Below are 12,211 nucleotides of genomic sequence, written 5' to 3' on the forward strand. Positions count from 1 at the left end.
GGGGGTAATGATAGTGACATTTCTGAGAGTTCCAAAGCTTCTCACAGTGGCTTCACAGCAACGTGAAACGCCGTTCTGACCTGGCTCTAAAAATTAGGTCCTATGTCATTGAGCTAAATATAGAATATGGCAGCACTCATTGATGAGATAGAAGTTCAACACTGTGGAATCACAATGGACTGAATAGTCTAAGTAAGCCTGAATATCGGGCTGCCACTATACCTAACATAATATCAGATTGGATTCGGATGGAATCCTTAGAGATATCTCATCAAAGCTATTGCTATTTGTGATAAGCTCAGAAGTAGAAACAAGTTATATGCCAGCAGCATTTGGGTTGTGTTCAGAATCAATACATTGAGCCCATCCGCATTGCAAGAAATCTAAATTTTACGTATAGAAATACAGCGTATTGTAATGACTGCAACAAATGGGGATGAACATTATTTCTCTTTAAAAGAATAAAAGTTTGAGTCAACATTTTTTTCCTGTTATTTATTGTTTTATTGAAAACAAGGTTCAAGATGTCCTTCGATCTTCATCACACCATAAGGTTAATATATGAATGCCATAAAGTTCTTTGGTTAGAAAATACTCTCGCCATCCGGTTTTACCACAGAATTTAAGCAAATGATCTATTTTCGTTTGAATTAGACCCAACCTCGATTCTTCATTCATTTTGCATTCCTTTCCATCGGTTTTGAGAATTTTTTCAAGCTCACGTTTTAATGCAACCTCCAACAAAATCGCCTCATCTTTTTCGATTCGTTGTTTAACAGCAGCCTCCAATGATACCAAATGATCATCTTTCACTCCAGGAAAGAGATGATTCATACATTTCACTAAATTAAATAGATACTCCCGATTTCTTCCGCTGGGACCAGCCGATGTAAAAATTTGTTCAGCTATATTCTCAATTTGGCTATCATTGCCATCGCCAGCCCAGGATTCATTTTCAGGTGTTGCAATATAAATCATAATGTCGAAACTATTGGAGGAACTTAATCCCCCATCGTCGTCGCAAACATGGAATGTTACCGTACATCGTTCATAACCATTTTTCTCACGAAAATCCAAATGGCTTATCACGGAATCTCTGTCCTTTGCCGCAACCCGGTAAGCTATACCATAAACACGATCTTCTGGTGATGCTGGAATAAGAGTGACAACTCTTCCAGGTTTCACCTTAACCCCGCGATGGTCAATGCTATGCTGGTAGAAGCGCCTTAGATATCCGCATATATAGCCTCGTCGCCATTCAATGCACGGGAAATCAATTTTCCACATCAATGAACCATATCCGAATATCCATATATCATCTGGAGTAAATTCGACAGTGGCATTGTTAATGTCATCATGAGCTTTGGTTATATCCAAACAACTATAAGATGTAGCACCATTCAAATTGACCAGTTGCTGAAATTTGTCATTGTAAAGTGATTGTACGTTGAGATCACAGGCCATTGGAAGTAATTTATTGATATATTTGTATTTGGCTAAAAAATACTATATATTTTATTTTCTATTATTATTATAAGTTTGCTTGGGAAATATCTTCCAAAGACTTTCTATTTACGTTGTTTTTGACATCATCGATTACGTTGTTATCGATATTCCGAAAACAGATGATTATATTGGTACATCTCAGAGGAGGCCATGTAAAAACACTCCGTCGAAAGATACTTGTGTGTAGATTAGGGCTGTCATTCGGTATATATCTCGTCCCGAAATCCCGGCATTTTCGGGACGGGATTAATTTAGTATCACGGGTGTTTTTATTTTGAATTCCGTGATTTTTCGGGATCCCGAAAAAATAGTCCAAATTTGTTGAATTTTTGGCTTTTTAGGATTGTTTATTAATAAGTTGGAGTCTTCATTTAGTGCAAACTAGGGCTGTCATTCGGGATTTATTCCGTCCTGAAATATCAGGATTTTCGGGACGGTATTAATCCCGAATCCCGCGAATTATGTTGAAATCCGGAATTTTTCGAGTTAACCAAAAATAAAACAAATTAGCTAAGTTTCTGGATTCTTTATATTTTTTGTTAATAAATTGGTTTAATTTTTATTACTATTTTTTTTTATTAATTTTTATTATTACATTTTTTATAAATTTTTATTAATTATTTTTTATGATTATTGGCCCAATTTGGCTTAAAAACGAAAATAAAGGGCTGAAAACATAGTTATTACGCTTAAAATTGTGAAAAGTATATGGTGAATAATTTTCGACTTTCCAAACGGAATAAAGTGATTGTTTTTTCAGATATTTTTCCAGGCACGCTGCCTCCATCGAGAATAAACAAACGGCTGATAGATGCTGCAACAAGTAACTTGCTACGTGTAAATCAATATCGTTCTTTTATTAATGAAAAAAGTTATGTTATATGTGATGAGATAAACTGAAAAATTTTATATTTATAAGAATTTATAAATGTTTAATCAAATTAATAAACATCTTCACAATCGTGTTTTATTTGTGGTCAAGTAAATTCTTTTACAACTTCCTTAAAGTGCACTTTTTCTGATAGTTTGAAGAGGCTCTTATTGGCGTCGTTCTAAATTGATCTAAAAAGGTAAAAAAGAAACTTTTTTGTAGTAACTTCCCTGCCAACATTTTTTGAATTTGGGGACTCTTTTGAGAATCCCCACTACGTCGAAAACAATCATATACGACATCAAAAACTCGTCGGAAAAGCGCCGTCACTATTGAGAAGTTGTACCACGCCAAGTTACTACAAAAATGTTTCGCATGAGTGCAATTATTAGGTGCCTTTATAGACCAATTTAGAACGACGCCAATAAGGGACCCTCCAAACAATCAGAAAAAGTGCATTTTAAGATAGTGGTAAAAGAATCATTGTGGTCGAGTAAAATACGTTTGTTTAGATATTTATTAATTTGATTAAACATTTACAAATTCTTAAAAATATAACATTTATACCACTATCACATTACATTTAACATAATTTTTGGCATTATTGATGATGTTGAGTTACAAGTAGCGAGTTACATGTTGCTGCGTCTATCAACCAGTGTTTTTATTCCATGGAGGCAGCGTGTCTGTAAAATATCTGAAAAACAATCACTTTATTCCATTTGGAAAATCACCAAATTGTTCACCAATATACCTTTCACAATTTTAAGCGTATAATCTATGTTTTCAGAACTTTATTTTCGTTTTTATTTAATTAAAATATAACAAGCTGGTTGCGCTTGGCGTTTCACAAAAAAAATGGCTTTTTTAACAGTAGGGATGGCAAATTACTTGCATGTACTTTTTGATGTACCTTTTCATGATGGTTGAAGTGACATTTACGAGTCTGTGGTAACGATGAGGTTGAAATGGAACTTTGAAATGCTGGCAGGGTTAGCGTGGTACAACTTCTCAATAGTGACGGCGCTTTTCCGACGAGTTTTTGATTTCGTATACAATTGTTTTCGACATGGTGGGGATTGTCAGTAGTGCTGTCAAATTCAAAAAATGTTGGCACGGTACTTTTATATATTGAAATTAGTGTCTTCATTCAGTATAAACGACCCCTGCACCAGTGTCGAATGTGAGAGATGTTTTCCATCTGCAATAAAGATCGCGTATATCTGATGAATCTTTTGGAATGAATTGTAAAGAAAGATCATTAAAATGTTTTGTTGGGTACGAAAGCAATATGAAATAGCGTTTTAATTTTCGACTTATGCGCTTTACAGACTACCAGTTATTCCGGACGGAATGTCGGTGTTTGTAAAGAATCCTACAGTGTGTCGGATCGATACGACTTGTCGGCTATGACTAACAGCCTGTTTCTGTATGTCGAACGAGCTCTATCGATCGACTGAAATGCACAGAAACAGCTGATTTTTGGTTATAAATTCAGATGTATGTCTCCATTTCAGTCGATCGATAGAGCTCGTTCGACATACAGAAACAGGCTGTAAATAAGCGGTAAATATGTTATTGATACCATAAACATGCAGCAGTATCGATTGTGCCTTCGGACTTAACTTATATATGAGATATGTTCGACACGAGCACTGTCGTCCGGAATAACTGATAGTCTGTAAAGCGCATAATGAGACGACTTTTCGGCAACGGGGTAGACAGGCAAAAACTAATTGACTCGGCGGCTTCATTCTCTGTACGGATTAAATATATCATCTGTTGTACAACAAATATTATGCTGTGATAAATATTATGTCATTATCGTTATAAGGCCCCCTATAACATTTTCACAAGACGTTCGATTTCGATAAATGATTCTATCCAGTTGTCTCATCACTGACGTTGTTTTCTTTTTCTTGTTGTCAAAAGTTTCATACCACACGACGAATTTGTTTAATTTTTGCATTTATTTATAACAAAATCTGTGGGATACAGTTTTATATTAGCAATTTTAAGTGTTAAAAAGGTGAAATAATAGTTTATGGTCAATAAGCCCAAATTTATAAATGTGTATCCTAGTGAAGATTTTCCTAGTGTGAGATATTTGTGTGTGCTTATAGATACTGAAATATACAAAAAAAGGATATTTGTGAATAATTGCAATTGGTATGTAAACTTCTAAGCATTATAAATATAACGTGAATTTAAATGGACCAATTTCCTCAATTTCCCTTTGTTTTCATGAATCACTTTGTTGTATATCTATCTATCTTTGGGTACCACTGACATACATTTCACTTGGTACGATCAAAGCCATGCAACGTAATCACTTAAAAAATAATTTTACAAAGACCCACTACAAACTACAGAAACACCCAATACCACCTCTATTAAAACAAAAAGAAAAACAAATGCTAAATTCCCTTGTGTGTCGCAATGTGTGTCCATTGGGGATTTTGAATGAATGAATGCTGATGATGGTGTTCCATATTTGTTTATTTTTATCAATTTCTATTTCGAAATAATTTAGAAATATGATTTAAACCTATTTGGCCGGATGAGCAACCACATCAAACATTCAAACACTGGGTATTTATTTGTTTATCTTTGATTTTGTTTTGACCCCATTGTTTATCACCTGAATGTGCTTGAATTTGTTTTTTATATGATAGGCTCTACTGGCTTCTACATTTAAATTCTGTTGTTCTAATAGTTGTGCTTTACATAGGGAACTTTACACTAAATTCTGGCAATTATATGCCACAACCACTTGTAAAACGAATATCTTTCTGTATTAATTTGCATAATTCTATTATTGAAACAATGTTAAAGATTAAACGAAACTTTTGGTGCCATATAAAAGTGTACCTGTTCTAGGAATAAGCAGTTTTTTTGTGTACGGATCACATCTAACTTTAATGTTGTATATTGTCAATAGGTGGAGATAACCTTTGACTTAGTACATAAAATTTTTAATCACAATAACATGAAATAGAAAAATCCCCAGTTCTATATTCTATTAGAAATATTATTATATCGATGGCTCCATTCCAAAGTACGCTAAGTCTAAAAAGTGAATTTTACCGGAAACAAGTTCAAAGTGTTTTTTTTTTTTTGAATTTCTCAAAAAACCGTATAAGACAGAAATTCCCTTTTTTCGGTCTTAAAATCATATTTATTATAGATTTTTTTTAGTATGTACGAACTCAAAATAGTGGTAATAGAACATGGCTAAAAATGACTTAGACCACTTTAGACCGAACAAAGCTTTTTGCACTTTTGGATTGGACATTTTTTAAAACTTTAGTCACAGGTTAAGTACAATATTAACCATAACTTTTGATAGAAGTGTCCAATAACTTCGAACTTTTGACAGGATGTAATTGACATAAATCCGAATAAAAAACAACGAACTCCATCAAAACATGCTAAGTCGACTTAGCGTAGTTTGGAATGAAGGCATCGATATTGTAATCAGAAGATGGGGTTTGTTCAAATTTTATGACATGTGGACCTTCGAATTTTAACTTTTTTAAGTTTGAAAATGTCAATAAATTCTGGAGAAGTGAATATTCTATTATTAGATAATTCGTGAATATTCTATTATTAGATAATTAATATAATTCGCATTCAGTAGAAAATAGTGGCCAAACAACATCCATTCCTTTTCACTGCTTAACAGTAAATTTTCATTAATGAAATACATAAGTCAAATTTGATGGTTATTAAAATTCACTTTAGACTTTTTTGATAAAAAGTTGAAATTTTCATATGGGCATATTGTCTAAATTTTGTAATCTAATATAATTTTTAGCAAATAACAAGATAGGACAAATAAGGTTTTAGATCAAATTATATTTTCATATAGCCCACATCTGCCGATTTCTCTATTTTGCGACTATTTTATATACTTATAATACTCCATATTTAAGCCCAACAAACCTATCTCTTTTTTGCTTGGGAAAATATTTATGTTCGGCGTTGACCTTGCTTAGGGAAAATATTTATATTCGGCGTTGACCAAAAATCAGGATTACAGTTTTTTGAACCCCTCAAAGCGGTTTACCAAAGGTTAGGTTAGTATAGTGGCAGCCCGATATTTCAGGCTCAGACTATTCATTGTAATACCACAGTGGTGATCTTCAAATATGGTTCATTAGTTTCATTCCTTGATTGGGAGCAAAAACCACTCCTTAGTCGAAATTCTGAATATTGCTATAGGGTATTCATAAGCTGAAAAATATATTCAATATGGTAGTCGCTTTTTATTTTGTTCTCCAGGTCGGCTCGCAGCTCACAAATTATGTTACCTAAAGGGCGGTTAAAGTTTCAAGGGCCGATGTTGATTTTAAATAAAACACAAACTATTTAGGAAATTACTGTAATTTTATTTTATTATGATATATTGGTATTACTCATTTATGTATGGAACAAAATATCGGCCAAATGGGCGCCGCGACCTCGGTGGCACACCTCCATCCGACGGTCCAAATTTTCGGTGACGCTGAGGCATAATGGAGGTTCTATGCCGTTAATGTGCCGAATTATCTCATCCTTTAGCTCTTGAATTGTTGCTGGCTTATCGACGTACACCTTTTCTTTCAAATAACCCCTAAGAAAAAAGTCCAACGGTATCAAATCACATGATCTTGGTGGACAATTGGCATCACCATTACGTGAGATAACACGGCCATTGAATTTGTTGCGCAAAAGAGCCATTGTTTCGTTAGCTGTGTGGCAAGTGGCACCGTCCTGTTGAAACCACATATCGTCCGCATCCATATCTTCCAATTCGGGCCATAAAAAGTTCGTTATCATCTCACGATAGCGAACACCATTCACAATAACTGCCTGACCGGCCTCATTTTGGAAAAAATACGGCCGATGATGCCGCCAGCCCATAAACCGCACCAAACAGTCACTCTTTGTGGGTGCATTGGTTTTTCGACAATCACTCTTGGATTCTCATTCGCCCAAATACGGTAATTCTGTTTATTGACGAATCCACTGAGGTGAAAATGTGAAGATGAAGATGATTTTCTTCGAAAATGAACGCCCATTTTCATAATAAGTCTGGATAACTTTAACACGTTGTTGGATTGTGTATCTCTCCATGGTTCAAATAGAGTAAATCTGAAATAGAGAAATGTCAAATAAAATTCGGAAAAAACTTGCCGTTTAGGTGTGGTTCACATTCAACATCGGCCCTTACAATTTAACCACCCTTTATATATGAACGTTCCTTCGTTGTCGGTGTTGCTCGTATATGGAATAGACTACCTTTAAACCTTCGCAGTTTCTGCTTTCCTATTAATATTTTTAGAACTACATTCTTGATTTTTTTCTTTAACTCGAATGTATGTATTGTTATCGCATTAACAACGATAACAATGCGTTTCCTCCCCAGTCCTTTCTCAACGCTGTGATATCCCTACTATATGCAAGTTTTTAGATCTATTTATTAACTTTTGTATGACTTATAGCCATTTTCATAAAGCTCCGTTAAGCTTTAACTGCAAGTTAACAGAAAATAAAATGAAAATATCTTCTCTGCGGTTAACTTTAACTGAATTTTTTTCAGTAGTTAAGTTTCTAACTGGCATATGGAATATGTTGGCAAGTACTGTTGAGAAGTTCGTCAGCTAACGTAGCACTAACGGCGTTTCATTAAAATTGGGGTTAGTACGATAATAAATGAAATGAAATAATCAAAGAACTTTTTATACAGCCACTATATTGTCCGAATATCTAATTTTAATATTGGACTAGAATAGGCATTCATGATATTCCATCTGTGTCTAATATACCCATAATCTTGTCTTTGTCGTCTTTTAGGTTTTGTCGTTTTAATTTTTTTTTTACATTTTTTTCCGATATTTCTGACCAAAGTTTTTTTCAAAGTTGAAATTTGTTTTGTATTATATGATATGATATTATGATTATTTTAAGAATCATTGTATTCCAGTATGGTTTGTCGAGCTTCCCTTCCCTCGGGCTTTCTATGTTGAAATATCGGTCATGAATCGGAACCGGATATCGATATCGTGCTCCTACATCTAAGCATCCTGTCTCGCATTTTCCTTGCTCTTATTATCGTTCAATATCAGTTCTCGGCATTTGAGAGAATTTAGAATTGAAAAGTTCAAGTTTAACAAGATCAAATCCGGCAGCCATATGGCTCGCTAACTAGTCAAATATTAATTTTTGGTCCAACTTTCATTGTACTTTATTCTTCAAAAGATGCATATTCACTTAAAAAAAAATTAATCCTGTTTTTTTACCCACCACCATAGAATGGTGACGGGGGTATAATAAGTTTGTCATTCCGTTTGTAACACATCAAAATATCGATTTCCGACTATATAAAGTATATATATTCTTGATCAGGGAGAAATTCTAAGACGATATAACGATGCCCGTCTGTCCGTCTGTCTGTCTGTTGTAATCACAGTCTTCAATAATGAAGCAATCGTGCTGAAATTTTGCACAAACTCGTCTTTTGTCTGCAGGCAGGTCAAGTTCGAAGATGGGCTATATCGGTCCAGGTTTTGATATAGTCCCCATATAAACCGACCTCCCGATTTGGGGTCTTGGGCTTATAGAAATCGTAGTTTTTATCCAATTTGCCTGAAATTTGAAATCTAGAGGCATTTTATGACCATAAAGAGGTGTGCCAAAAATGGTGAGTATCGGACCATTTTTTGGTATAGCCCCCATATAGACCGATCTCACGATTTAACTCCTTGGGTTTCTAGAAACCGTAGTTTTATTTGATTTGCCTGAAATTGTAAATATTCTGGTATTTTAGGTTCACAAAAACGTGTATCGGATTAAGTTTTTATCGGTCCATTTGGTAATGCCTCCATATAGACCGACTTCACTTCTTGAGGGTGTAGAAGGCGCACTGATCATGAAAATTGCTTGAAACTCAATGTAAAATTTCCAGATTTTACTTCTACAGATTTAAGATTTCAAATCAAGACGTTATTTTATAATTTTCTTGCACACTTACAAGAGATGTTAATGATTCCTCTAAAACTCAAACAAAAATGGTTCTTATAAATCCAGAATCTGATATAGTCTTCATAGGTAAAATCGTTAAATGTATCTTCGTGAAGTGTACTGGTTGAACTGCTCTGCTTGATCTGTCCTCAAACCCTCTTCCCTCTTCCTTTCAAAGGAAACCCTAATATTTGGTTCATGGTGATGGGTATTAAAGATTCGGTCAGACCGAACTTATATATAAACCAGCAACCAATACAAAAAAAAGCAATAAATTATCAATTAACTATTCCTCTTTACTAAGTATACATTTACACAATGATATAAAAAATTAAATGCATTGATATATATTCGATAACTTAGTCAACCATATCCTTCGATCTGAAAACAAATTCGAAATGGTTTGAACTCTTTTAAAGAGTAGGGCCAGGGGAAGTCTGGCACAAAAACTGAAGTACTGATTAATTACTCCATGGTTTCCACACACGTGTCCCGTACATTTCAAAAAAAAATCGGACTACTTGCTTTCTCGGGTTTATACAGAAATAGGGCGGTTATGCAGATGTAAAACGGACCGGTTTAACAAATCGGGTAGGGGGTGTTCCCTTTCAACCAATTTTTTTCTTAATTGTTCTGTATTCAAACCGTTGGACAATCTTCTACATTTCCTGTGAATTTCAAGCGGTTTGTCAAGGGGAGGTATACTTCTCTTGACATTTGTTAAAGTATTGGATACGGAGAACATGCCTTTCCCAAACATATGCCGGAAAATGAAGCACCCTGTCAACTTCACGTAAATTTAAGTTTTTTACTTAAAAAAGTCTGGCAAAAATCATAACATTATGTACCGAGTTCCCATTTGTCTTCAATCCTCTACAAGCTCCTCCCCGAAAAGATATCGTAAATTCACGTACCCATATTCATTTCGCAAACTACCCAATTTCACTATTCCCCAACCAGACATCGAAAAATCGTGTAAACTTTATTAATTTAATCAACTTCTCCCAATTTCAAGTAAATCGAGAAGGTTAGATTCTGTAAACTTTCCTTCAAGTTTCGCAGTGTAGAAGGTTTCCGTCCAAATACCCAAAACTCAAGTACACCAAATTGATTTCATAACCAACCCTTACGGCCTTTATAAATTTCAAGTAAACTTGAGAATTAGACTTTTTTAAGTTTTAGAGGAGGTCTCCATTCCCTCCCAATATCGAAAAATGATAAAGCGTACATTGTGTATACGTCTCAGAAAATCTCAAGCAAATTATAAGTCAAATTTTTAAACAGCAGAGCAAGGGGAGGCCCCTCTTCTCTTCCATTATAATAATATAACCTACCCCACATCCTCTGTAAATTTCAAGTAAAGTGGAAAAGTTTAATTGTTCACGGTATGTACTTGAGGAGAAATGAGGTCTCCCTGTGCCCTTTTATTGTTCCCCGACCAAATATTAAAAAAGTCGTACATCTCATATAAATTTCATAATCTCCCCCAAGTTCTCCGTAAAATTTCAGTAAGTCGACAAATTTTAGTTTTTTTCACTGTACTTTAAAAAAAAATCGCATAAAGGGGAGGCCCCCCTCCTCGACCAAATATCAAAACATAAAGTAGCTGTTCTTTGCCTAGACGCCCTCTTCAACCTTCCTTCCTTTAAGCAAATCGAATAGATTTTTTCCAATTTTAAAAAAGTCGGACAATATTAAAAAATCAGGTACCCTATAATAAATTCTTAACCTAACGTAGCTGTTCTTTGCCTAGACGCCCTCTTCAACCTTCATTCCTTCAAGCAAATCGAATAGATTTTTTCCAATTTTAAAAAGTTGGTCAATATTAAAATATCAGGTACCCTATAATAAATTCTTAACCTAAGGGATGTTCTCTGTAAATCTCAAGTAAATCAGAAAATTTTTGTTTTTTTACTGTACTTTAAACAAAAATCGTATAAAGGGGTGGTCTACCTTCGCGACCAAATATCGAAAAATAAAGTAGCGGGTCTTTGTCTAGACATCACCCCTAATCTTCCTTGGAAATTTCACCCAAATCGGAGAACTTTGGCCCAATTTTGAAAATGTCCCCCTCCCTCACCAGATATAAAAACTGAAGTACCCTATTTTCACCACATGATTACCCTCTACGTTCTCCGAAATTTTTTATGTGAAAAAATAAAATTATTCTATAACAAAAGCAACTGCGATGAATTCAAATTATAAATTTTTGTAATGTGCGCTACATACAGCGCAAGATTTTCCCGCTTTTCAGTTGCTTTAAACCTTACAGAGCCCGAGACCTTTCTAACGAATGCAAAACCGAAATCGGTTCGTGCGTTCTGAAGTTATTGCGTCAGGAAGGAAAACCCGATATTGTGAAGAAAAATTCCCCGGAATTCTCGCACTTTATTCCTGGGGAAGCGTGAGTAGGGTTCAATCCCGGGAATTTTTAGAAATAATAAGCCCCCAATAAGTCAATCCTGTCTAATATCTAATAATAATCTTCTTTTCTTCCCTTTCCCTTTATCACAATAATATTCGAGCAAATATTAAATCGCACACCCAATACCTTTAAATGTTAGTTGGTCAGTAATACACAAATACATGCAAATATTTTGGACTGTCTTACTGTGTTTTTTTGTCGGTTGGTAAAATGTAAATAAAACAACGACATGAGTGTATTCACCTTTTTTTCGTTTTCCGGAATAGAAGGTATGACGACAATATTAATCACTACAAACATTTTTTTTAATAAGTAAACACATTAATGTGACGGACATTTGTGATGTGTACAGGTTAGAAAAGCTAAAGTAAAGAGAGGAGATAAAAGAAAATTTGCCGTATGGA

The 12,211-nt window shown here is 34.6% G+C and overlaps 2 protein-coding genes and 1 long non-coding RNA gene across 3 annotated transcripts in view; 1 reads left to right on the forward strand and 2 right to left on the reverse strand.

Moving 5' to 3' along the window:
- Positions 1 to 480: 480 nt before the first annotated feature.
- On the reverse strand, positions 481 to 1,611 carry LOC142220895 (putative glutathione-specific gamma-glutamylcyclotransferase 2). Its single transcript, XM_075290301.1, has one exon. It carries the CDS (start codon positions 1,462 to 1,464, stop codon positions 520 to 522), a length of 945 nt encoding a protein of 314 aa, XP_075146416.1. The 5' UTR covers positions 1,465 to 1,611; the 3' UTR covers positions 481 to 519.
- A 1,269-nt stretch (positions 1,612 to 2,880) lies between these two features.
- LOC142238563 (uncharacterized) lies at positions 2,881 to 3,476 on the reverse strand. Its single transcript, XR_012722762.1, has 2 exons — positions 3,132 to 3,476; positions 2,881 to 3,074 (listed from the first exon to the last, which is right to left on the reverse strand). It is a non-coding gene; the product is annotated as an uncharacterized LOC142238563 (long non-coding RNA).
- An 821-nt stretch (positions 3,477 to 4,297) lies between these two features.
- The window catches only part of LOC142220897 (HEAT repeat-containing protein 5B), a 38,238-nt gene continuing 30,324 nt past the window's right edge, over positions 4,298 to 12,211 (forward strand). Inside the window, exon 1 of the mRNA XM_075290305.1 lies at positions 4,298 to 4,546. The gene's annotated coding sequence lies outside the window, so the exon portion shown is untranslated. The remainder of the gene's footprint in view (positions 4,547 to 12,211) is intronic.

Source organism: Haematobia irritans, chromosome 1 (genome assembly GCF_050003625.1).
Source record: "Haematobia irritans isolate KBUSLIRL chromosome 1, ASM5000362v1, whole genome shotgun sequence".
Taxonomy (NCBI): domain Eukaryota; kingdom Metazoa; phylum Arthropoda; class Insecta; order Diptera; family Muscidae; genus Haematobia; species Haematobia irritans.

Coding starts and splice junctions, on each gene's coding strand:
- LOC142220895 (XM_075290301.1), bottom strand. CDS start 1,464: ATGGCCTGTGATCTCAACGTACAATCACTTTACAATGACAAATTTCAG.